The sequence below is a fragment of the Chelmon rostratus genome, chromosome 9 (assembly GCF_017976325.1).
Source record: "Chelmon rostratus isolate fCheRos1 chromosome 9, fCheRos1.pri, whole genome shotgun sequence".
Taxonomy (NCBI): Eukaryota; Metazoa; Chordata; class Actinopteri; order Chaetodontiformes; family Chaetodontidae; genus Chelmon; species Chelmon rostratus.
The window spans coordinates 28,382,707-28,409,703 of NC_055666.1; the positions used below are offsets into that span (position 1 = coordinate 28,382,707).

The following is a 26,997-nucleotide window of genomic DNA, read 5'->3' on the forward strand; positions in this document are numbered from 1 at the left end:
GACGTCTGACAGGTTGTTCAGTTGTTTCAGTATTTTGGATTTTTTCTGCTGACGTGTTCAGTCTCTTCCGACAGCAGACGCAGGTGTGGCTGAAGACTGTTCCTAAAACATTTGGATGGATGAATGTTGAACTGAAGCTGAAATCATGACGGTGTTTCAGGACGTTGTTGTTTCCAAAAGACACAGAAACAGTTCATATGTTTGGAAATGATGCTGAAGTTACAGACACACATCAGTTAATGAGAGGACACACACGCACACACAGAGAGAAACACACAGAAGCAGCTTGTTTCTAAAGAACTATATTTACATAATACTCTTGTTTTACAGAGAACCATATCAAAAGTATAAAATACTTACAAAAAATCCGCTGCAATATATAAAAATAACATCTATCTTCTCCAGATCATTAGGAAAGGCATACATACAAAAAATATATTTATAGACATTTACAACAGTTAAACCCAGAAAGCCCGCGAGGCCGCGCCGCGCCGGAAGCTGAAGGTTCGGCGGCGATTTGGATGAAAACAGGAAACGAGCCCCAAACGATCGTGTAGCAGAAATAACATTACAAATAAAATACACAACAGGTCTGCACACACAAATGCATCCGTTTGTTTGAAGGAGTCAAAAACAGTACAGTAGATAGAACGACCGGGTCACAGTTCCACCTTAAAACAGGACGACCTGGTCGCAGATCCGCCTTAAAGGCCGCAGACGCCTCACAGAGTCAAACGATGAACGTGGACGCGGAGCAAAGGTCCGACTAATTAATATAATGAGAACACGAGGACGCAACTGTGAGCCGAGTCCACGTTCAGCGTCTGAGGGGCCGTCTGCGGTCCAACGCGGTCACCGATCACGTGAGCAGACGCACCTTGACGTGCTGAGTTCAGGGACATCAGGAGCCAAAATGCTGCGTTTAAACTATTTTAAACAGTGAAAGTGAGAATCTGCTCAGAGGATGGAGAACTTTGAACTCAGCCTGCACAGTGGACGATGTAACAGCTCAACCAATCAGCACGGACTTCACTTAGCCTGCACTCAGACTCTCAGGTGGACGTCTACCTGCTCTGCTGTGTCTGCTTTACGGCTGTAACAGGCCGTCCACTGTTAGTGTCTCTTTAGGAGGACATCAGGACCCTCACTGCTAGCTTAACCGTCACATGCAGCTCTTGACTGGTGGAGGCGACCGCCTGGAAGGCTGCTTTTAGGGCAAAAAAAGTCACTGTCAGTACAGGGTGTTGACACGCTGCCAGCTGGAACGCTCACTTTTACAATTAGACTGAAATGCGGCATTACCACGTGTAACCTATGAAACATTCACAGACCTAAACCTTGTGGGTCTTTCATCACTGCTGCTGGTCTGCAGTTACATTAAATCTCCAGCAGGATGTTTGAATGACTGACAGGAAGTGGAAACTGTCAGCTGACCAGAGGAGCAGCTGAACATTTGTGTTGTCTGACAGTTCAGAGTCTTTGCGTCTCGAGGAAAAGCCTCAGCTCAGCTCAGCTCAGCACAGATCAGATCAGTCTGTCAGAGCAGCAGCAGGAAGTGGAGCTCTGAAACCCACAGAGCTGCCTGTGGGCTCCAGGGTCCCTGCCTGTGGGCTCCAGGGTCCCTGCCTGTGGGCTCCAGGGTCCCTGCCTGTGGGCTCCAGGGTCCCTGCCTGTGGGCTCCAGGGTCCCTGCCTGTGGGCTCCAGGGTCCCTGCTGGGTGTCTGCAGGCTGCAGCTGCTGCTCAGTCAGACCCATCGGAGGTTCAACCTCTTAAACTTTTAACCATTTAAAGGAACATGTGAGTGTTTCTGCATGTTTCACTGTCCCTTCTGTCACTGAGGACGACTGGAAACACAACACAGAGAAACCTGCTGCTGACTGATGGTCACAGAAAGTCTCTGATGAAGTGATCTGTGGTCTGAAGGTCATCAGAGAACAGGTGAATAATTCAGCGTGGTGGATGTGAGGAGGCACCAAACTGCTGGTTTGAATCTAAATAAAGTGGAAGAGTCACGAACACGCCCTGACCTGAAACAGCCAATCAAATCAGCTTCTAAAAATACTCCCAAACAAACCTCTTCACATTACGGCACATCATTTCCCTCAGCACAATATCACATATTGTTCTAGATATTTAAATATTTGTCTTGGGAGCGGCGTGTGTTCACAGATATTTCCCTACAGTATGAAAATGAGTTGTAACTTGTTTGAATTCGACCGCCGTCATGTTTGCCATCGTTTCATCGCAGTAACATCTGGGAGTAAAAAGATGAAACTAAAGGCAAACATGGTGTGAACATGATGTGGGAGGTGGCCACTGATGGAAATGATCAGTAATATTTGGAGGAAATGATGTAAAACATGCAAAAACATCAGCGGGGCCCTTTAAAACGACGCCTGCATGATTCTAACGTGGAAGAAATTAGAGAAAAAAGCTGTAAAAGGAAACTTTAAACTGCGACCGAGTGATGCTGCTGGTCTGTAGGTGGCGCTGTGGGGCAGGTCCAGTGGTTCAGTAGTAGTTTGTTCAGTGTGGAACAGAATATATACACACTGATCGTCTGCGTACAGACTCCACATCAGTCTCAGTTACACATTTACACACATGGCAGAGCAGGAGGGAAACATGGAGTCCAGTCAGTCACATTAATGAGTGTTTGTTAATGATGAAGAACAGAAACTGCCCATTAACATCCAGTCCAACCTGTCTGAAACATTTACAAATGCAGCTGCGACTGAATGAAAGGATGGTTTTAGTACCGAGTCGATTCTGCCGACGCTCAGATTTAAGAAGAGGCTCAGTTCAGATCAGAGAATTAAACTAAAGTTAGAAAACTCTGGAAATGTTCTTTTTCGCTGGCGGCTGCACTCGTCTGATAATAAACTGGTTGTTTCCATTTGCTCACGCACAAGCAGAGATCTTTACATTTTATTTATCCGTCATGTTACTGAGGCGGGCTGTTTTTAAAGTCGTCCAACCGAAACCAGATGTTCATGATAGAAATCTTCACATATCAGTACATCAAAGATGTATTTTCCAGCATTTCATTATCCAGAGTGTATTTGAACTGTAAAACTGGAGCATGTAGGAAAAACTTTATAGTTTTTATACTGTGGAGTCTAAACAGAGAGGAAGACTGACTGAGTTAAAACATGAAAACAAGCTGAAGAGGATGAAACGGGTTCAGCTGCAGACGGTTAGCAGGCAGATGTCGGCTGACACACGTCTACAAACTGATGTTTCATAGAGGAAATCATGTTTTAATATTGGAGAATCAGAAAAGGCTTGAAGGACTGTTCTACCAGGTGTGTAGGTTTGTAACGAGCACTTCATCGTTAAACTGCCAGGTTTTTGAGTGAAGCCTGGCGTCGTTCTGCTCAGAAACACATCAGGGCTCGTCTCACCTGTCACTGAACAGGTGTCACTGTTGATTTCATTTCTTCTGAACGTGCAGCACTCAGCTGACAGAGCGGTTTAAAATCCTCCGTCTGCTGAACCTGAGCGTTCTCTGAGTAAGAACCGCGACCAGCTGCTGACATGGAGAGAACCCTGCTCACTGAACCCTGTGGGAACTGAACTGTTCTCGTCTCTCTAACCAAGAAAACCTTTTGTTTCTTCATTGCAGTGGATTTGGCACCTGTGGGTGAGATATATTCTACCCGGATGCAACGAGAACGTGAGCCGGCCTGATCATATCGGGGCAGGAAACGGCCCACAGATCAGCGTCTGAAGAAACACGACATTTACCAACAACCTCGTGGCTTCAGCAGCCCGCGGGGGGGTGAGAACTCAAAGACAGAGAGAGGTGGACTGACATTCACCATCAGCTGGCTGCATGGCTAATGCTAACACGCTAACCTTCTTTGTCTACAGATCAGAACAGTGTCGTTGAAAGAAAAAGATGGATTTCTTCGTCGGCGACTCGTCTTTCAGGTACAGCAGTACGGCCTCTCAGCTGAGCAGGTTCAGGTGCTCCAGGTGCAGACAGGTGTCTCTGACTAGTGGTGGCTGGCGAGCAGTTCGTCCAGGTCGGCCATCCACTCCTGGGTGCTCTGACTCTTCAGCAGGGAGTCGACCAGCTCGCTCTCCCCGGCGAAGCTCCCAGACGCCACGTTGTACCCAAACGACACCTGTTGCTGCTGCTGGTTGGCAGTCCTGCTCACCTGGTATCCTTGGTTACACTGCAGTCCCTGGCGGCTGTTGCCCTGCGGCTGTCCGAATACCGCCAGGTCGGGGAGGACAGCCTGATTCTGATTGGCCTGTTGTTGTTGAGTCTGCTGCTGATTGGCCATCGGCTGGCCGAGGCTTTGAGGGTTGGGCGGCGCCCTCTGCTGCGCGGCCGCCATGTTTGTCTGCATCATCTGCTGCCCAGGGTTCAGGCCTCCCATTGGACGCCCGCCGGGATTTGCACCAAAGGGTGCAGCGCCTGGCGGCATCTTGGGAATGCGAGGCTGCTGCTGCATGTGGAAGGTGTTGGGGGGGTTGCTGAAGGCGTTGGGGGGCAGGCCAGCGTTACTGGAGGGCGGCTGGTTGGCCAGCTGCTGCTGCCAGGCGGCGCTCTGGGCTCCCTGCATGTTGCCGGGCATGGAGCCGGGCAGGCCGGCTCCCATATTGTTCTGCATGGAAACCGGCATGCGGGCGGCGGCGGCGGCCAGCTGCTGCTGCTTCAACATGGCAGCGTTGGGCTGCGCCTTCAGGTGCTGCTGCTGAGCCAGAAGGTTCTGTCTGTAGGAGGCGCTCATGGCGCCCAGGGGCTGGCGCTGCAGGCCGGCCTGCTGGGGCGGGTGGGCGTTGTGGGCTGGGTGGTTGGGGTGAAGGTTCATGTTGTTGTAGAGCACCTGCTGCACGTCCACGCCGGCCCCGCCCCCTCCGCCGCCACATGACGACAGACTGATGTCAGCCTGGCTCACCGTGGGGGGCGGAGCTACACCACCCGCCGGCCCACCGGCCTGTCCCATGGTCATACCCATCATGCCTTGGTTCTGAGGGAACATGCGCTGGGATCCAGGGGCCGGGCCCCCCATGGAGCCAACGCTCCCCATTGGCTGAGAGGAAGCTGTGAAGGAAAAACACAAAATCTGACTTAATTAATGTGAAGCAGAGCTGCAACTTGTCTTCATTCACCATAAATCTGACTTCTGTTTATTACGTCACATGACACAAAGAGATGCAGGAAAGCTGCGACAAGAGACTCATCAAACAAATAATCAGTCGACCAATTAATCGATTAAAGTCTGATGAGAAAGTTGAGTAAACGTAGAATCATCAGCGTACGATTAAAAACAGCAGGGTCGAACAGGATGTTCCTGTGGAACGTGGTGACAGAGGTTTTATCCAGCAGAAGCTGTTAGCGGGTTTTCAGCTGAGTGTAGCAGCTGTAATGAAACCCGCTGCGGTCGTGATGTTCCTCAGAACTGAGCCGTCTGTTATTTACCATTCAAATCTGCGGTGAGCATCATTTACACTCTGACAGACAGAGAAACATTTGTCCTGAACCTGGTCCAGCAGCGTCCTGATGAACAGCAGAGGCTCGTCCTGACGTTCAGCCGTGCTGTGAAACATCAGTTCATTCTTCTCGTTGTGGTCGACTGTCACTGATCAGTTTTTAATGTGAACGTTTTCAGGTTGAATGAAACCTGAAAAACTGAGTTTAACACACTTATGTCTGAAAATGAAATTCTTCTTTCTTACATCTGTACAATATTTTCTGTTCTTTAATGAAGTTTAAATACAATTTAATAGAAACTGAAGCTGTGAGCAGGAAGGGACACCAGCGTTTATTCTGTCTGCGGAAGTTGTCCCGCTTCCACATTGATGGGACCATGATGACACTTTTTTATCGTGCTTTTATTGAGTCGGTTTTAACTTTTTCACTTGTGTCATGGTTTGGAAACCTCCCCATAAAAGAAAGGAACTCACTGAACCAGATCATTAAATGGTCTGGTCGGCTCATTGGGGAGTCACAGCTGCGCCTACAGTCGCTGTACACTCGGCAGGTACAGAGACTGGCCAGCTCCATCTCCACTGATGACCCCCATCCGCTGGCAAGTGAGTTCCAGCTGCTACCATCAAAAAGGAGATTCATAGTCCTGAGAGTCAGGACCACTCGCTACAGGAACAGCTCTGTTCCTGCTGCTGTTTCTCTTTTAAACAGGAGGTCTGTCCTATTTTAACGTGGTCTTAACTTGCTTACTTATTTATTTATTATTGTTTTACTGTCCCTTGGATCATGCTCTTATGTTTTCTTAGCATGCTCTTAACAGGTCTTATATTGGCATTTTTAGTGATATCTAATGACTTTTATTTATTTTATTATTTATTTAGGTCTTTTAACCATGATCAGTGAGCTGCTGGGAGTACCTGTCAATGTCTGATGTTAATCTGTCTTCTGTATGCGTCCTGTGTTTCTAAATGTTGTGTATAATGTTTGAGATGCCCTCTCCAGACTGCAGAACAAATCTACCTACAGGTATCAATAAAGTTACCTACCTAAACCTCAATCTTTAAAACCTCAACTGTAAAGCAATCAATTCAAATTAAGTATTTTAATTTCCTCTGGGACGTTCATTTTGTTTAAGTTTCAGGTTTTGATTTATTTTGAATAAATCAACAGTTAAATTAAAGGTAATTAACAGTTCAAGTACAAACTGTTTGATCTGAGCAGCAGAAAGCTTTCATCGTGTTTCTCACGACTTCAGTGTCTCAACAAACAATGACAATTATGTTTGTCTGTCTGTAACTGACTGAACCTTTCAGCAGACAGATCTCTGCTGAAGAAGCAGACGGTGCTCAGTGAGCGACTTCCTGCTCTGCACTGTCACCTCATGATGTCCACCGTCGTGCTGCAGGTTTGACCGTGAAGCTCAAAGGACTGAGAGAGGCACTGAAATGTGCCCATTAAGAGCTTAAAAAGAAACAACTGGCAGAAATAAATGAACAACATTCACTCAGACCACGAGCCGAGGAATTGAACCTTGTGAGAGAAAAAGGTTTTGCTTCTGGTGCGATCAGTTCTGAGGCCAGAGCTCGTTAACACAGCAAACAGATTCAAGTGTCACATGATGATAAACTGAAATGTTTCATGATGTGTCGCCACAGGATACTTGAACTTCTCCACTTGAGGCAGGAGCTCTCCTCCAACCCGGAGGGGGCAAGCGACCTTTTTCCTGTCGAGAGCCATGGCCTCAGACTTGGAGGTGCTGATTCTCATCCCGGCCGCTTCCCACTCGGCTGCAAACCGCCCCAACACATGCTGGAGGTCCTGGTTCGAAGGAGCCAACAGGACAACATCATCCGCAGAGAGCAGAGATGAGATCCTGTTGTCCCCAAACCGGACCCCCCCCCCGGCCCTTGGCTTTGACTTATAATAACACATGATAACTCCTTTCTGATAAAATGTAAAAAGGTAAAAGTACTTTGTTACCTTCCACCACTGATTCAACACTGTTTATACCACCTGTCCTTTAAACATTTCTGAATGTGTTGGACCATTGGAGCAGAAACAGAAATTATTAATGAGCTGAACTGCTTTCATGATGGATTTACACGTTTGTCTGCCAGTTTGAGGTGCAAACTGTTTCTTTAATCAATTTCCAAAACATTTATCGTTAACAGTTTGCTGTATGAAACTCCTACAGCAGACAGACCTAACCTCCTGTAGTCCTACCTGTAAACTGGTTGACTGGCGGCTGTGGGAAAGGGTTCTGATTGGCCGGTTGTCCCGGCTGGTCCTGGTACTGCGGGGGAGGTCGGGTCAGGTGTCTCTGCAGCTGTTGGTCCTGCTGCCGCTGCTTCTCCTGTGCAGACAGACAGCTTTTAAAACACAGCTCATAATTTTGTATTTTTTATTGTTCTGTTAATTTTCTCTTGCAAAGCTAATCGTGAGCATTATGCATCAGAACACCACAGCTGCTTCCTTGTATGTGAAACCTACTTGGCTATAAACTTGTTTGTGATTCAGAGAGTAAAGCTGTAATACTGGATGGGCTGGCAGAAGAAACGACTACACTTCAATTAAATAAAATTAGCATTCAGGGCTAATGAGCGGAGGAGCAAAATCCAAAACACATGAGTGGGATCATAACTAAACCGACCATGAAGGAAAAACAAAGGCAAATGACGCAGCTACAATCAGGATGAACTGACGCCAGAACACGTGGTCACATGGGAAACGTGTCAGATCACAATGTTAAACTCAAGCAGGCGAACACACTGTGGCTTCTTCACATGAGCTGCACCAGCACTGAGACCTCTCTGAACAAACAGCTCCCCCTAGTGTTGAAAATGAGACGTGTTCACAGGTTCAGAAGGTTTTTCTTACTCTCAGTTCTGCTGCAGGTTTGAACATAAATCATCACATCCCACCGTTTCAAAACCAGAATAAAAACCAGCTCAAACAGCGTCACTCACTAATGTCAGTCATCTTCCATTGGTTCATTTTACTTGTCCAGGAAGACAAAGAATTCAACTGGCAGAACACTTTTCTGTGTTCAAGAATCAAACCTTTCCCAGTTTTCAGTGTTTGTTACATGGAGACCTGTTTGGCTGAATGGAGAGAAGCACAGGGGCAGTTACAGAAGGTCATGAACCAAATTTGGATTGGTATCAAGCCCGGAAGCTGAATCTCTCCTGTAGGTGGTGGAGATATTTTTATCTTTTAGACTTTTTGATTTTGTTCAGTCTTACTGGTACAGTGACATCTAACAGAAGGCAGTCACAGATAGAGGCAAAGACACAAAGAAGAGCAGATCAAAAAAGATGCTGTCAGACTCGTACAGTCCAGTTTTCTAATCTTATTTAGGCCTCATATCACTGTTCCTCACCACCGGGAGCTTGTCTGGGAAGCTTCAGCATGTCGGCTGTGTTTATGACCACATGGCTGGAAGTAAAATCCTCCACGTCTGCAGGTGTCACTGTTCTACTCTACATGTCACATGTTAATGGTACCTGCTCAGCCATGAGCTGCTGTCTCTGTATGTACTGCTGCTGCTGCTTCTGCTGTTCCAGGATCTGCTGTTGATGCTGCTGCTGTTTCAGCGCCGCCGCCACTGCCGCCTGGTTGGTCAGGTATGCCGCGTTACCATGGTTACCCGCCATGGCGTTTGCTCCGGACTGGGCCGTCATGGCACTGTTTCCGGGTGCGGGGGCCATGGCGTTGGCGGGGCCAGGGCCGTGTGAAGGAGCAGGATAGGTGTTCTGGTCCTGAGAGAAACACAAATTCAAAAGATGTGTTGTTCAAGTCAAAATGAGTTCTGAACGTTTACCTGGTACCTGGAGTGAGGTGGTCTGGTTTTAGATTAAAAATAGTAAGCAATGAAGTACCACAGTGTATTAATACGAACATCAGCATTCCCACAACAAGCAATTCCCAAGACTTTCCAAAGTCATTTCCAAACCCCTCCAGGCCCTGAAGTAGTCTGAGTAAAAGCTATATATTATTACTTAAATGCATTTTAAATTGCTCCTGTGCAACCTTTAAACTTGCTAAAATGTCTAAAGTATGTCTAAAAGTATGTAAAATGCAATATGAGCAGCATTTTACAAACCAAAGGTACAAACATAGTAATTATACTAATAGTGTAAAATAGATTGGATTCAGATGATAACTTTTTTCATTTATTTAAATTTTAAGCACATCAATGTTGTGGAAATGTATAGAGTTTATTCTAACTACAATAAAGGTTTAGAGGCTCAATACTGCCTCCTAAAGGTTGCAGTGTTCATTACAGTCAAAATGAGAAAGTGACCAAACTACTTACTTATGATTTAGCTGAACATGCAAAGTTTGTCCTGTGGATGGCGCTAGAGGACAGGTCATTAGTATAAATATTAATTTAATGTATTCACAGTGAATTTGACAGGGCTCTAACCTGCAGTTATCGACCTATTGTTATCTTACACTCAATATTTGTACAGAAGCATTATAAGCAAAAATGTACTTAGTGTCCACAGTAAAAGTACTTGTTGGACATACTGGTCCCCTTCAGGAGTAAACGGTACAATATTTGTTTCTGAATTGTAGTAGTGTAGAACTATAAAGTACCATAAACTGGAAATGCAAGCACAAAACAAGCATATCAACACAGCACTTGAGTACTTAGTTACTCTTGACCACTACCAATGATACTGTACGGAGGCCTAACAGGACAAAAACCTAAGTTTGTAGAAGTTTCAGAGTCGGTGCTCGATGATGATATAGTGTAAAGTGAAGCAGGAACAGAGCGTCCCGTCTGCCCAGAGGAAAAATACAAGCAGGAGCAGCTATATTTAAATACAGAGAGAGAGAATATGAAAGGCTGCTTTGTCACTGCCTCCCTTCACCCCCCTGTGTGAGCCTTAGCAACCAGCTGCTACACACACACACACACACACACACACACACACACACACACACACACACACACACACACACACACACACACACACACACACACAGGATGTGAAAGCGTGGGGCCCAGGCCGGCCTGAAGCAGAGCAGCTGAACAAAAGGCCTCCCTGCTGCAGCCCGACTTCACCTCCACTCAACACCACAGACACTCAACAGCTCTGTACTGGTCTTCATCTGCACCTGTTGGGCTAAAACCAGTACAACTGATTTTATCTTTTACTACACAGCTATGATTCCAACTGCTCTCACTGCCTACAAGCCTGATTTCCAACAGCTGGGATGCCGTTTAAAATATAAGTTCAACAGAATGTCACCTGAAATCAGCACAAAGTCAATATATTTACTGTCTGAGCTCATCAGCTTCAGTGATTTCTGTAAATATCTGCTGATTCTGAATCTGATGCAGCAACACGTTTCAAACACGTTGAGACAGGAGCAACTAAAGACTGGGAAAGATGTGGAACGCTCCAAAAACACCTGTTTGGATCATTCCACAGGTAAACACGTTGATTGTAACAGGTGATAGCATCATGATTGAAAGGCTCAGTGGTTCACAGTGAGGATGGAGCGATGTGATTGGATAAAGAGATTAATACCTGTCCAGAAAGCTTCACTGCTCTCATCATATTCTTCAGGTGAGAGTTGATCTGCTTACACTTCACCTGATACTTTCAGCTCTATTTATCACACTTATCACTATTTCTGTGGCCACTTTTCTGTTTCCCATTATACTGGCTACAGCTGTGGTGGTGGTCATCTGGTCTGGTGTCAGGTTAGCCTGTAGAGCGGCGCTAGCAGGCCTTTACATTGTCAGTTGTGGCTGGTTGTGCTCTTTGGCAAACCCATCTTAAAGGTCCCTTCTCATAATGAGACCAGACCAGCAGGTTCACATTCCACGACAACAGGAGCAAAACAACGGACTGGAGTAAGTAAAGTGCCCCCCCCCCCATAAGTCCTGTCTGCCTTCACTGAATCTAGAATATAAACTAAGGAAAGCTAAATATCTTTCCAGTCACAGGTCTCTTTTTCTTTGTTTTGGTAGAGAGAGTATTTTGAAACTGAATCAGCCAACAGGAGCCTCTGCTGCAGCAGACTGTCACTGTTCAGGCTCCATCACACATCAGTCACTACAACCGGGATGGGGTTTAGTTATTAATCACCTTCTGAAGCACATGAGTCAAATTTAAAGCTGATGTTCAGCACCAAAGATAAGTCAGGAAGTTTGTTCTGTGAATTAAGAAATCAGTATAAAACTGTTTTAGAGATGCAGACCTGCTCTTATTGATCCAGATCTGGGGCATGAAGCGGTATGAAGGCCTGTGTGTGTGTGTGTGTGTGTGTGTGTGTGTGTGTGTGGTACAGTCCAGGAATGTGCTGCTGGCCTGGTTATGAAAGCAGAGCAGGAACACTCTGATCAGTTTGCACAGTCTGTTATTGTTGTAGCGCTGTAATGCTAGCACTGATGCTACAGTTAGCATCTGCTAACTGCACTCAGTAAGAGTGAGATACTGAGAGAGTCAACTCGAAAACCTCCAAACATTTAAAGCATGTAGTCGCTCTCATCCACAGACTTACACTGATTGTTAAAGAAGAATCGACTTCACTTCCTGGTTTGCCGACATTAACTTTGTCCAGGTTTCTGGGTGAACGTGTTACTGTGGCTGAAACATCTGAAGTTTCCTGTTTTGTTAACGTGCTACAGGAAGACGCTGCAGCATCACTGTGACCTCTGATGACCTTTGTGTGTTGAGCACCTACTGTGCTTGTTTGCTGTTAAAGTGCCGTTGAGCAAGGCAGCGAGCCCAGAGGCACATACAGGGGGTCACAGTGACGGTGTTTCTTACCTGTGCGTGTGGGATGTGCTGGCGGAAGTTCATGCTGTTCTTCTGTTTAATCTGCTGCTGCTGTCTGAGGAGCGTCAGCAGGGCCGCCTTGTTCTGGCTCTGGGTGTTAGGGGGCCGCGGCGGACCGGGCCCCGCCTCAAAGTGCGATAGAGGTTTGGTGTTGTTGTAGTTCAGCATGCTGACCGAGGCCTGAGCCCCCGGTGCAGACGGGTGGCTCAGAGGAGGCCCTGAAGTTGGGTGACCCAGCATGTTGGTGTGTCCGGCGGGCCCCGGCATGTAGCTGCCGGCCCCCGCCTTTGGAGAGACTTTGTTGGGCTGACTGGGCATCAGTAGCTGCTTCTGGGCGTTGGGGTTGAAGTCCTGTGGGTACAGGGAGGGGCTCGTGGGCTTGTCCATAACAAACGCGCCCCCTCGTGGGCTCTGGGAGGTGTTGGCCATCTGGGGCCAAGGTGGGGGGTGGGCATGGGGCCCCTGGTTGTGAAACTTTGCCCCTGGCTGTGGCTGTTTGTGCTGCATCTGGCCGTGGAGGTGCTGGGCCCTCTGCTGCTGGGCAGCCAGCTGCTGGAGCTGCTGGGCAGGGGACAGGTCTTTGGGTACCTGGGGGCCCGGAGGGAGGAGGTGGTTGGGGGGAGGCTGAAGCTGCCTGGGGGTGGGAGCTGGTTGGGATGGGGGCAGAGCCGGGGAAGAGGCGGAGGAGGAGGCAACAGGGGAGCTAGTGGGGTGAGGAGGAGGTGGCCCAGAGGAAGTGGACCTGACATGGGGGGAGCCGGTGCGAGAGTCCTGCTCGAAAGCCACTGAGGCTGGGGAGAACTCTGACTTAACGCTGACCAGATCCGGAGGGATCAGACCCTGGGACGACTGGCCTCCCCCGCCACCTGCTGCCCCTCCCGCTCCTCCTCCCACTGGCCCAGCACCACCTGGAGTCGGTGCCAGCTCCAGAGGGTCTTTGCGGTCCTCAAAGCCGTCGTTGAGAATGTCCTGGATGTCCTCGTAGGCCACAGTACAGTTCAGCTCCTCCATCAGCTCCGTCCACTCCTGCTCATTCAGGTTGAGGTCGGGGAACAGGCTGTTGTTGCCCCCACCTGACGGCGGCATGATGGGCAGGATGTCGTCGGGTTCCTGTTTCATTTCCTTCCGATGGAAGTCTGAAGCTGACTCCCTGCCGCTGTCCGTCGACTCTCCGGCCGGCCCGTGGGTGCCATTGGAGTTCAGTGAGTCGCTGATCCCCATTTTGGAGTCCAGCGGGGAGCCGTTAGCGGTGCCATTGTCCAGACAGGCCTTTTTGTTGGGGGGGAAACCGTCGCTGAAACCGTTGACCTGATCTCTGCCCAGCGGAGAACCAGCACCCTCTAACTTCCTCTTCACCGTCTCCTGCAGCTGGAGGAACAAACAGAAACATGAGATTTAATTAAAGCAACAACATCATGCATCATCACAGAACCACAAACACTGTGGAGTAACAAGGGTTCAAACCCCCGACCCCGCTGAAGTGTCCGTGAGCCTCAAACTGAAGCGAAATGAGCATCCAAAAACACATCAAACCATGTTATTAACAAGAGAATGTGATTAAACCAGCTGCAGTAATAAAGACACCCACAAGTGAAATGTTTAGAGTTTCTACTTGACAGATTTTGTAAAGTTTATTCTGCTAAATGGCCACTTTCTTTGCTAAATTGTATTTTTTTTGGTGCTTAACCTTAGTTTTTAAAATCTGTCTATTATTGTAGTCCATTTATGACCCTGGTAAATTACTGGAAGTAATTATGGGCTGCGTAGTGGATTTCTGCTTAAAAAAAAAGACCAGAGATTAATCTACTATCAAAATAATTGCAGACTGACCTGATCTGAAGCAATTTAAGCAACAATTACTGTTGTAGTTCACAATGCCTTAATTTAGATATTTGCATCATGAAATGAGGTTATTTGGGAGCGCTGACTAACAAAACCAGCTGTCGAATTATGACACAATTCCTATTTCAGTATCTGCATAAGCAGTGTTCCACCTACAGGGGGTGCTGCCGCTGAACGGACAGAGTTATGAGAGGAGCGGTCAGCAGCAGTCGGAGTAGAAAGCAGCCTGGTTTCTGAGCTGCTGCCGTTAATAGAATCAGCTGCAGGCAGGCTTACATAATGCAGATAACAAAGAGCTTCCTCAGAGCAGTCAGCAGATCACATCTGTCCACTCTGCAGGCGGCGCGACCCACCAGATCTGATGGGAACATTTAAAACTTCCTCCAGTATCCGACTGAAACCACATCAGCTGATCCTCACACGCTTTCACAGAGTGATTGTCACCTGCAGTCTCCATGAAGAAGACTGAACAGGTGAAACCACGTGAGGCTCTTGATGGTTTTTACATTCAGTGATTAAACAGATGGAAACAACCTGTTTGTTGTTTTAGTTCAACTCTCCTGTAAGATTTGACCCTTTGGCCACCATCGTAGTTCCTATCAATGCTCGAGCTTAGAAACCTGTGATTATATAGTCTGTGCTGTATGTGGCTTACTCTTGTACACAACACAGCAACTATTAGCAGCATGTTGGGGCTGGTGGCGTCCTCTTTATTCGTGGTATTTTTGCTGTCTGTAACAACGTTATTTCCCCGGCATGGGATCAATAAAGTTATATCTCATCTACAGAGCCTGTTATTTTCAAATGAAAGCAGGCGTTTGGAGAATCATTTTTGGATGTGATGCAGGTTGAGCCTACGGTCATGCTAGCAGCTCAGCTGTACTTAGACGGAGCCGTGCTGATGTCTAGCAGGTGTAATGTTAACCATAATCAACATCTCAGTTTAGTGACATTTCCTAATTAGCACAACACAATAAACACAAAGTGATTAAATTGTTCCAGGTATTAGGTCATCAGCCATGACGAGGCCAGATATAAAATATCTCATATAAAATGCAGATATGTCGTTGATAAAATACAGCAATTGAATTATAACTAATGAGATGCAATAGTTGAATTTAAATGAACATTTATTTAATGTTATTGTCTGCAGTGTCTCTGTTTGCTTAAGTAGATCTGCACTCTGTCGGCAGTGCACTGTTAACGTTAAATAAAAAAAATAAAACGTCCACATTAATCAACAGACTAAACTTTGAAAAAAAAACCTTAAGGATGAAAAAGAAGTAAAGCTTTAGTGCATTTATTTACCAGCTGACAGCAGGATAAAATGCTGTATGAAAAACACAATGTTAGTGCATAAAGTAGCACCCAGCAGCATCTCTTTGATTTGGTTCCAATGAACATTTATTTAACAATAATGCATTATTCACGTGAACAGCTTGAAAAGCTTTGAAAATAAAAAATTTTCATCGTCTTTGATGTGTGATTTTTTTGTTTCGTCTGCCTCGTCCATCCGATCCATCCATATCGGTAGAAAAGCAATTCCATCCATAGAAGTAAGAATATAAAAAGGTTTAACAACTGAAACGACTCGATAACCACACCAACTGCTTCTCAACAAATTAAATCCATGGAATTTAAGTGATAAACTTCAAATAACTATAAATGATGGAATAGACAAACTAGCCCCCCTGCCTCTGTAACAGGTTGTTGGTGTAAAGACAATAAGTTCTCAGATAACCAATCTGATTACTGAAAGTTAATGAATAAAAGAACAAACACTGACTTGTTTTCAGTATCTGGCCTAAAACCTGATCAGAGCATCCCGACAGCACAGTTCTTTGAGAAGAACAGGCTCTCCCCCCGCTGAGAAAGATGCTGAAGGTAAGGTAGAAAACAAGGAGATAAAGTGTTTGTCCAGGTTTCAGCCTCGTGAGCAGAGTGGCTTCACAGCATGAGAACGCTGACGTCTTCCTCCAAATATGCTGGGAATTTCCTGATCAGCCCGACCGGTGCCGAAACGGCAAAATCAAAACATTCGGACGGACCAGTTGGCCAGTAGCATCTACGTTCTGGCCAGTAATTCTGAAACCAGCAAAGAATTGTTTGGATTATAAAACGCATGAAACGTTAACTGTATGCAGACAGACCTGGTCATGAACAGGGCCAAACCGGGCTACCTGGGTCTTAAAACAAATACAGTTTTTCTCCCAACATACATTCCCTTCAGGTATTTCCCAGCAGTCTCACCATCACATCTACTCTGGCTAACGAGAGCAAAGGTTCAGTCGGTCAGAGGTAGATAAAAACAGAGAAAAGAAGGAGGGGTCACAGGAATCAAACATGTTCTCAAACAAGCTGACGAGCTGAGAGACTGATCTCATTCTCAGAAAGAGAAGAAAAACCAAATCAGTTTCAGTCAGTCGGTCTAGTGCTGGTTACTCTCGTCTGCTCTCTTGTGAGCGCTCTCTTGCTTTTCAGTGTGAGGTTTGACACGGCGCTGAAAACGCTCGTCTGCACAGAGATCGTGTCGTTTTAAAACACCGTTCAGTAAATCAGGCAGGAGCTCTGCCCTCAATCACAATCAGCACTCGCTCAATTTCTGACCATTAGTTTAGTTGCGTTACAAATATTAAAATAAAATGTGGTTTTTCATGCTGAAATACTTCATCTTATGTAGTAACAGTATTGTTTCTCTAAAATAACATTTAGATAGACTTACTCTGTGTAGTCTGCTATAATAATGTGATGTCGTCTCTAATTTCTAACCCACATAATGTACAAAAACACACAGTATATCCAGTATACATTCAGTATATCCAGTATACATTCAGTATATCCAGTATACATTCAGTATATCCAGTATACATTCAGTATATCCAGTATACATTCAGTATATCCAGGGTATCAGCAGGTTGTGCAGAGCTGCAGTCTAACATGAACGACTCAGAGCTGAATGTTTATTCAAAGGAGATGAACAACACAAACTTACTCTGATCTCCTGTAAATGTCTAAAAAAGACTGATGATGACTGACAGACGTCGTTTTCAACACGTCACTGATGTATAACTTCAATAAAAACGTTCTTTTTTTCCTCACCAAGCTTAACTTGGTATCAGGACAGTCTCTCATCTTCATGTTATCTTGTGATAAGATAATAAATGAAGCGCTGCCAGATGAAAACGCTGAGCCGAGAGAGAAAATGTACGGACGTGCCGCAGCAGCAGCAATTGTTCTGCTGCGGGGGGGCTCCAGAACAGATTCCAGCAGACGAGCCTTCAATTATTAAGAGATATCAGCTCACAGACTCGAGCTGCGGTCAATGACTTCAATCTGCTGAAGAACAGGGAACCTTCTGCATTCTACCTTTTAGTTGGTACACAACCTCGTGGTGTTTGTGTACTCTGTACTCACCAAGAAGACGACAAAAACACTTTGTACATTTATACTGTGTGACCAACATGAATTCAAGATAAATGATGTTATATGTATGATGATGTAACTGAACTGACATCAGTCCGGCTCTGTGAAGGCTCATATATGGATGTTTGGACACAGTTTTGTAGGTTGTTGAGGGGAAACTTTAAAAACTTTGTGAAACTCTGTCTACAACAAATTCTGAATAATGTACCCCCCCCACTCTATATCAAGTTATTCCTCTGTATAAAAACATTGTTCTGGTGTGTCGGCGCCTCTGTGACCAGATGAATTATATGACTTGTTAACAGCGGATCAGCTGCACAGCTGAGTGAACGCACGCCGTCACAGTTATTTCTCAGTGTGCATCATTCGTTTCCACCTGTCCTGCCTTCATTTTCACAGAATAACTCATCTTTTGGTGCTTTCACGGCACAGAACAGACATATACTCAGTAATTACAGGCCTGTTTTCTAAATCTGAACATTTGTATTAGCTAAAAACAAATATCTGTGTATGTGATGTTGGGCACGGATGTCAGGACGACACAACACGAACCGACTACATCCAGATGTGATCTGATCACGTGATCTGATCACGTGCTGATCACGTGCTGATCACGTGCTGATCACATTTTAATAGCAGCTGTAAATGAGGTCAGAGTGAGAAAAAACAGACATATTTTTACACGAGCATGTGAACCTACAGACACTGAGTTGTCTTCCTGACCAGTTTAACCACCTTCTGGTTGGTGGTAAACTGAATGTCTTTGGTTTTTAGACCAATGGTGAGAAAAACTAAGAAGTCTGAAAACATCATCATGAACTTTTAATGGGCATCGTCCACTTTCCCTGACATTCTGTAGCCCAAACATTTAACTGGTTTACAATTAAGAAAATAAGTTGCGTATGCTGAAGTGACCTTTATGCAGGTGAAGATGACTGAAACAAAGAGCGACGGTGGAGGGGGTCGACAGAAAGAGACTCTGATGGACAGAGGGAGAGAGAGAGAGCGGTGTCTGCCCTGAGGAAAAGGAAACTCGGGTGACTCATTGAACTTCTTAAACCAGAAATACTGGTCTGACTCCTCCTCCTTGTTACCACGGCTACGGTGGGAGGTGGGCAGTGGGGTTCTGGAGAGGGTGGGGGGGGGGGACCTGCCGGAGCACATCAGTGGCATTGTGGGTATCTGAATCCCTGCAGAGGGAGGTAACATCGGACCGTAATCAACTGATCCTGATACACACCTGCACCTGAAACACCTACAACAAATACTGCTGACACAGCTTCAACCAGTGATATCATCATTACTACTTTGTACTAAGAGTGGGACGACAACTGTCACTACTGCTTACTCACAACAGCCTCCCCCCACAGGAACAACTGTCTCTCTCCACAGGGAAATAACAGGTCAGAGGTCAAAGGTCAGAGTGCTTTTGTTCACATTTGTTCTTACCAAACGACTGTAAAGTGATGAAAATGAGTAACAGTAGCAGTAATTCTTGTGTTTGTGGCTGTCAGTGGTTCGCAGCGTTAGCATTTAACATTATGACCTTTGACATTTCAGGAGACAGAGTCACTCACATTGTGCAGTGGATCTGAGATGCACAGTGACGCTGTCATGGTTTCCTTTAAAACATATCGTACAGCTCCTTCAGAGGGACATGCGTTAAAAGTTAATAACAGCTTGACCTCTGACCTCAGAATGCCACAGTCTGTCCTCATTAACACACCAACATTACAGCACACACAGACTGTGATATTAAAACAGGAAACGAACTGAAAGCTGTTTGTGCAGAATGATGAATAGAGCCACGCTGAGTGTGTTCAGAACATACTGAAACAACCAAGTCTGCATATTTTACATTACAAATCAAACAGTTCAATAAATAAAGACTTGTGTTGGAATTTTTTGGCTCTCGCTTTGGCACAAAAATCCAAAATATCCAGTGTTTGTGTCAGCTTATCATAGTTTGGATGTTTGCAGCGTGAATATTTGGTTTCTTGCACTGAAATTCCTGTTTTAGTCCAGTCACTGGTATTTATTGACTTCTATTGTGTTTGTGTTGTGTCTGTTCTCCGAGTTGCTTGTAAACCCTCAGTATGTATGTATGTACTGTACTGTACTGTACTGTACTGTACTGTAGTATTTACTGGCTAACGTTACAGATAAATCAGTTTGTGTATGTTGGCAGGTGTGTGAACAGAAATCTCAAGACAAAATGTTTTTCTGCTGTTTTTACCTCATATGGAACAAAGAACTTTGTGTTGTGTTTATTGTAAAAGTCAAATATCATATCTTTGTCTCAACTCTGTATTAAACATTATTAAAAATGTCCATGTTTAATCTTCGTTTACTTCAGATCTTCATGTCAAGACCAATACCAACAGCGCCATCATCATCAGGCACCACAACATCCACGTCACAAACTCTGCCTTAAAGCAGTGAGGACATGTGAGGAAACTACTGGCCACCTTCAATAGACCAACAAATATATAATCTATTCAGTGCATCGTGTAATGTATGATTGATCATTTCACATTTCAAAGTCTTTCACAGGCTCCTTGAAAACGGCCTCCTGCAGGTGGATCAGTCTGTCATTTATGTGTGATTGCTGCTGCAGTAATTACATTTTCTGGAAGTTTCTATTATTTCCTGTTATTCCTTCTGGCAGACCACCAAACTGAAGTGACATGAATGGATCTGCAGCCCAGAAATCTGTTGTGTGATTCTACAGATGTTTTCTAAAAATATTTGTACCTCAGGGCAGGTCCAAGACGAGTGGTAGTGATTTACCTCGACACCCCCACAGCTTCTTCGGCACACGTGATTTATAGATGTTAGATATGTTTTTGATTTAGGAGTAATGACGAAATTATCATTTAATTGTTTTTCCCACGTCTCTTTGTAGTTGTGGATTTTTTGACTTTCAAACATCGTCACCAGCATCAGCCTGTACGCTCTGCTATCAGCTGGGCTACAGTAATGTTTGTTAAGTCACTATTCTTATTAGCATCTTATAGCTTTATAGCTTTCTGACCTCCAGTAAGTGACACCACACCTTAGAGAAGCCAATCACAGCTTTGCAGAGGGGGTTTAGCCCCGCCTCCTCCAGCAGCGTCTGCTGTTGACGTTGAACAGAGTGAGAATGAGGCGTTTCCTGTGTTAGTATTCAGGACCAACACACAAGCACACACACACAAACAGTGATGAGTCAGCTGTGAGGGGGCGGTGGGGGGTTTCTGTTCATACTGAGTCACCTCTCAGGACTCCAGTCAGTGTTTGTCAGTCTGTCCCTGCTGAGAGCAGAGAAACAAACTCTAAACCAGCGACAGAGGAAACCTCCTCCATGACTGCTGACACCAGTTAGACAAAATACACCCAGAAGGGCAGCACACCAACATGGTGCCTTTTGTGAGTCAGTCAGCAGCTTCAGTGCTCCTTTTCATGGATCCTCCAAGTCTGAACTGCACTGGAGGAATGTTCAACTGCTTAAGGAAGGCCTAGAAACTCTTTAATGAACACTAGAACATCCTCCTTCACCACCAGAGTCTCATAAAGGCGTTGGTAACAAGATAAGATTAAAAAACTTTATTAATCCCCTGCCGGGGAAATCAGGTGGTTGGGGAAAACTGCAATAGTAAACTAGATTTTTAAATAATCAGAAAAATACCACCCCCTCCCTCCAAAGCCACTTCCCCAAAACACATGAACAAGCACTGCTGACGACTGCCGGAGGGAGAAAGAGGGAGCTGAGGAGGGGAGCGTCACATCGCTGTTATCACTAACTGCTTCATGACTCACTCCCACGTAAGAAAACACCTAACAACGTCACAATCAACATAAATAACAAACACGGCTATTGTTGATGCTCACAGCTGTCCAGCTAGCAGTTACACTGGGAAAGTTTGGCGACACTGACTTCCTTTGCCGCTCTTGTACGACTAGCTTGGCACAGCTTCAGCGATATATCTGCCTGCACAATGAGAGCACAGGCAGAGCGCACAGGTAGACAGGTACACAGGCAGGTAGGTCATTCAATCATTTCAACAGGGCTGAATGAAATGACTGGAATGCTTCACTACAGGGAAAAACTGTAGGTGCCTCTATGCTGTGTTCAGAGACACTCAGAGAGGAGGAGCCCTAAAGTGGCTTTGTTATGTCAAATACATTGCGTTCTTCTAGTTGTTATTAATATCTAACTTAAAGCTCATATGTTGGCACTTTAACCTTTTTGCAGACAAAGGTTGAAAAATGGACTGGAAGCATATACCCTGTGAAGACAGGAATGACTCTCTACACCCCCGTGCCAAATGTTTCATATGTTTTTCATTTTTGTTCAGAGAGTCGATGGTTTTTATGTTTTGGTTGTTGTTTTATTTCATTTATGTTTCATTTATTGGGACATCTTAATGTTTTTTCAAATTCCAATTCAATATTTTAATATTCTTAAAAATCAATCGTGAACAGTCATTATTATGGGATAATACACTCATGGTATTAGTGGAATAAAATGCTCTTAATATGACAATAATATTGTTTGTAACAATATATCATCAAATTAAAGTAGTCGACATCATGACAGACCAACTCTCACCTGCTGTGAGCTATCAGATGGACTTAAGACACTCTGTTTTCTAACAGCTGAGTTTCTGGCTACACAAACACACACAGACACACAAAGACAGACACACAGACACACACACACACACACAAACACCTGCTCTTTATACCAAACTGAGAAACATGCCTACATTTGATCAAGAGCTGATTGAAAATATGCTCACACCTCATGTTTCATGTCATACTTTATACCTTTAAATTTATGTTACCACACATGACATCTGCAGGTAAGAAAAGCCAACATGAATCAGTTTAGATGACAGATGATGTTTTTATCTTAGACATTAGTTAAATGATCAACTGACAACTAATTTTCTCTAAATAAGACACTCAGTTCACTGAATAATAGTTTCAGCACTAATACTGCAATAAGCAGTACAACAAAAAGGCAAAGAGGTCAAAGGTCAGGGTCCAGAGCTGGCTGGGACTTTGTGTCTTGTTCAAGAACACATAAGCAGAATGAAGGTTGAACCAAACGGGTTTGTGTCATTTAAAGCAACCACAACCAGAACCACACCAGGGCTGAAGGGAAACACCAAGGTCACATGACCAGACGCCACAAAACAACATCTCCTCTGTCAATCACTGAACCCACACGCACACACAAGGAGCAGTGCTTTCAACAATATTCATATAGTCAGCTTTTATTTTGCATTTCTCTATTAGGTTGCTGTTTCTTCAGACTGCTATTGCCTGCTGCCTGTAACACCCACATGTCCTCTACCTGAGTGAAGACCGATCAGCAGATCCAGCACTGATGCAGCGATCAATCACTGCGATCAGCTCTGATTAACAAACACACGAACTGTCTGAGCTCAGTGGAACACAGCTGACAGCAAGTGTTCAGACTGCAGCCAAACAGGATCTGTGTCAAATATCTGAAGTTCAGCACTGACTCTCCACACTGTCAGACTGTGGGCTCACCTGGTCGAAGCAGTTTCAGTGGAAATGATTTGGCCGTGTATACTTACACTGACTGCCGTTTAAGGCCTGTTCGTCACTTAAGAAATTCCCTGTCAATTAACCGTCACTGGATTTAATTGTCCTCCCATAGCAGCTCAGTCACTCTACAAACTGACAGGGCAAGGCTCCTCCACACACCATGAGACAAACATTCAGATGTATTTTCGATAACTGTCATATCAATAAAGCCAAAAATTTGCTTTGATTAGTTATCGCCTCTCTGTATAAACGTGACAAAACTGTGGTTCATAATTCTCATGTCTTAAATGAACATGTTGACCAATGCTGATTTAACCTATAAAACCCAACAGCTAATATTTTCTATTCATTTTGCTGCTGTAAAAACACTGAAACATCACCTGCCGACCTGAGATGAAGATATCAGATTTTACTTGACTGAAAACGTCATAGTGATATATGATATCATTGTTATTTTACCCATAATGCCTACCAGTCAGTAAACTGATTCACATTCAAAATTAAAACTAATCCTAACTTCTCATTTTCCATTACGAGACGGAGGCATTCTTCACAATACAATGCAAACAATGTACATTACCTCTATAGTTGATCTTATTCTCTATCTTTTTATTGTCTATTTGCCCTACTTGTTCTTTTTTCTACCTCTCCTTTTTATTCTTGATTCAAGTACGTATCCAGCTGCCGGTATCTTGAGTACATCTAACTAAGACTAATGCAGTCTAATAAAACAGCCCTGTAATAAATCCTACCTTCATCAAGATAAGACAAGAGGCTATAATGTTATAGTTTGTATTGAAAGCACTGTAGAAAGGTGTTTGGAGGATGTTTGTGCTGCGGTTATATCACATATTACAGAAGAGTTTCTGACATTTAGTCGTGAATATGAAAATTGTTCGTGCTGGTTACTGTTTCGCATTGTAAACTATTAACTATACAGAAAATGAGACCAAAGGCCACTTTCAACAACCAATGCAACCAATGGAAACCAGTTCAGATCTAGTTGGACGTTGCTGATTTGCTGGTGTAGTTACACCAGTTAAAAAGAGGGGGGTTGTTTCCACATTACCCACAACTAATATTGTGCTACAGATAGCATAGCACACGATCATCTGTACCACCATTATCATAAGAAACCATTTCTGACAGTATTGTGCGGTAACTCCCGCCACCACTGCAGAGCCCACAAGAGCAATCTGAATCCAAGCGGTAAATGCCAAATATCTGATTAGGACTGCCACTCTGAACACTGCTAGAAGCACCCCCAGCTGTCCCTCTCGGTTACTCGACCAGTCTGCACTGTGTTTGTTCCAGTCTGCCTCTGTACAGCCTGTGTTCAGTGCTCACTCACCGCTATCAGGGTGCTGTTCCGACTCTGCTCCGCTGCCGTCCCTCCGCTCTCCCCGTGCTCCGCGCTGCTGACGCCGCTGCCCGGCGCTCTCTGGCCGGCCTGGTCGCCACTGGGCTGGGGCTGCCGATGCTTGTTGGACCGCTTGGCTTTGGCCTGCAGGCAGCGCTGGTGCAGGGCGAAGGTCTGCTGCCTCTCCAGCTCCAGTCGCTCCAGCGTGGCGTTCTCGTAGCGGCTCTCGCAGCTGTTGTGATGCTGCCGGAAGAGCTCGATCCTCCGGCGGAGCCTCTCCATCACCGCGCTGTGTCGCGGTGTAACAAAATCCGCCATCATCAATAAAGACTTGTAGTAAACTCCCGGCTCAGGTTTCGTCCATATAATGCTGAATTTGGCCCTTTTTCACTTTGGGCGTCTATACACCCCCCCTCGCCCTTTACAAAGACTCCTGTGCTGGCTCCATGGAGGCGACCTTTGTCTTGCTAATGGCCTTCAGTCACAGCGGCACTCACTGCCGAAGAGGAAAATTAAGGTTTTTGGGTGCAATACCATTCAGCCTCCTGAATTTACTCATTTAAACCCAAGTGTAGACGGTGGACCTCGGTACATACAACAGCTCATTTAACTTGCTGTGTAAAGCAAAGCTAGTGGAGTCTTGTTCGAGCCACATTCCGTCTGAGTTTAACCCCAAATCAAAAACACAATCCTCTGATTTATCCCAGTGGTGCGAAAACAAACCAACGCCCGCCACTTTTATACAAACCCTTTAAATAATTTATACTACATTTGAATTTCAATCAATGAAAGAGTGTGCTCTCTCGCTTTCAAACTAACCCCCGTCGAGCTAAGTTAAGTTAGCACATTCCTCCACTCAAAATCAAAGTTGGACCGTCGAAAATTCCTTATAAAATTATCCGAGATTCCAGTTAAATCGAGGTGGTTTGAAGCTAGCTCGCGTTAGCGTCTGGCCTCACCTCCATTTACTTGTTAACGGCAATGCGAAACTGCATGGGAGCATCATAACGGGTCTGTAACTTATCTGAAACTTTATTTTGCTCAAGTATTAGTAGTTAGCTTGGTTAGCGGGGCAAGAGCTAGCTGGCTAGCGCTGGCTAACAACTTGGCTTCTTCGCAAACTTGGCAGCAATCACTCAAGCTAATAAATACGTAATTTTATCTAACACTACAATTCCATACAGTAGAAAACCAACGACAAGACCTCCAAGATAATTGAAGCTTAGTTAAGTTTTAAATTCACTTACTGTGAAAGTGTTGCTGTCCGCTGTTCCTACAGCATCTGTCTAGCAAACAGCTGATCCTCCGCCTCCTTGTAGCCGTTAGCCGCTAGCCGCTAACACTATGTTTTGGGTAGACAGGCTAACGATAGCTCGACTAGCTGGCTGGCAACCTAGCTAGGTGGCTAGCCTGAAACATTTAAATAAAGCATCATACTTTAAAGTTATTTCTCCCGATGTGCCGGCGCGGATAATCCTCGCCTTGGCCGAGCCCGAGCTGGGTGCGTAGGTTTTCGAGCGGAGAACCTACTGGTTAGTAAGAACGGGCTAACTCTGTCCCTCTGTGCTGTTTCTATTGTTTTCCAGTGGACAGGCAGGTCTACGCCGCCATCTTGAAAACTTTCTCTTTTTTCCATCAGCGACAGGAGCAATGTCCCTGATCCCGCCTCACTGATGATTGACAGTAGAGACAGCCAATTAACAGCGGGTATTTAAGGAGAACTTGGCGATTCAGCGCCATGCCCTGCAAGGAGTCATGGAAAATCAGTCGGAAGTAAAGAATAACTGACAACAAAAAGAAACTTTCATTGCTGGTGATCAAACTGCACATTCGCGCTGTCGCGGCGGAGAAAACAGAGTTCTAATAGTCACAATCAGTAACAAGCTAAAGTCCCGCCCACTTCCGGGTTAGCTTGCTGTCGCGTAAATCACAGTTCTGTTGTATTTTTCATTTATTTTAAAGGTTTCTTTGAATGCTGTTTCTGAGAAGCTTAAACGTGACACTGAGACTTTTTGTGCATATTATGATTAGATGGGTCATTAGAATAAGTTAAAATAAGTTCACTCAAAATGAGCTATAGAGGCAAAATTCTGACTTTTAAGACATGATAAAATGCAAAGTCAAAATTAAACATTTAAAAGTAAAAAAAAATGTGGCATTCTAAGTCAAGATAATAAACAGTTATTTCATAATGTGGCCTTAAGGTACATCAACACATTACAGGACGCGTGTCGAACCTACGCTAGTTAACTTCGTGGAATTAAAAAGTTGTCACTTAAAAGCTAGTTTTTCAGCAAATATTTTGAAACACAAATTGTGGCTCCTAATTTTGACCTTGCAAGCATGATATCATCACTCACTACACAAGCAGAAAAAAATAGACTTGAGCCATAAAAAAAAGCCACTGTGGTCAGCATAAAAATGCTGAGTTAGTCATTCAAACGTACCATGAGAAGTCTTTTTTATTCCTGCTAATGTTTTTCTGGCAGATATGAGCTTCCATAGACATCTGCAGCTGTGCTGTGGACACTCATCACTGTAATCAATTCTGTGCTATTGTTCAAATCCACAC

General features: G+C 44.9%; 1 protein-coding gene across 2 annotated transcripts; it reads right to left on the reverse strand.

Moving 5' to 3' along the window:
• Positions 1–292: 292 nt before the first annotated feature.
• On the reverse strand, positions 293–26,002 carry maml1 (mastermind-like transcriptional coactivator 1). 2 transcript variants are annotated; one of them, XM_041944220.1, is made up of 6 exons: positions 25,673–26,002; positions 24,417–24,714; positions 12,233–13,609; positions 8,948–9,202; positions 7,668–7,797; positions 293–5,057 (listed from the first exon to the last, which is right to left on the reverse strand). In XM_041944220.1, exons 2-6 carry the CDS (start codon positions 24,705–24,707, stop codon positions 4,000–4,002), a joined length of 3,111 nt encoding a protein of 1,036 aa, XP_041800154.1. In that variant the 5' UTR covers positions 24,708–24,714; positions 25,673–26,002; the 3' UTR covers positions 293–3,999. The 2 variants fall into 2 exon arrangements, with proteins under 2 accessions (XP_041800154.1, XP_041800153.1); XM_041944219.1 differs by having other exon boundaries at positions 24,417–24,921.
• Between the last annotated feature and the right edge of the window lie 995 nt (positions 26,003–26,997).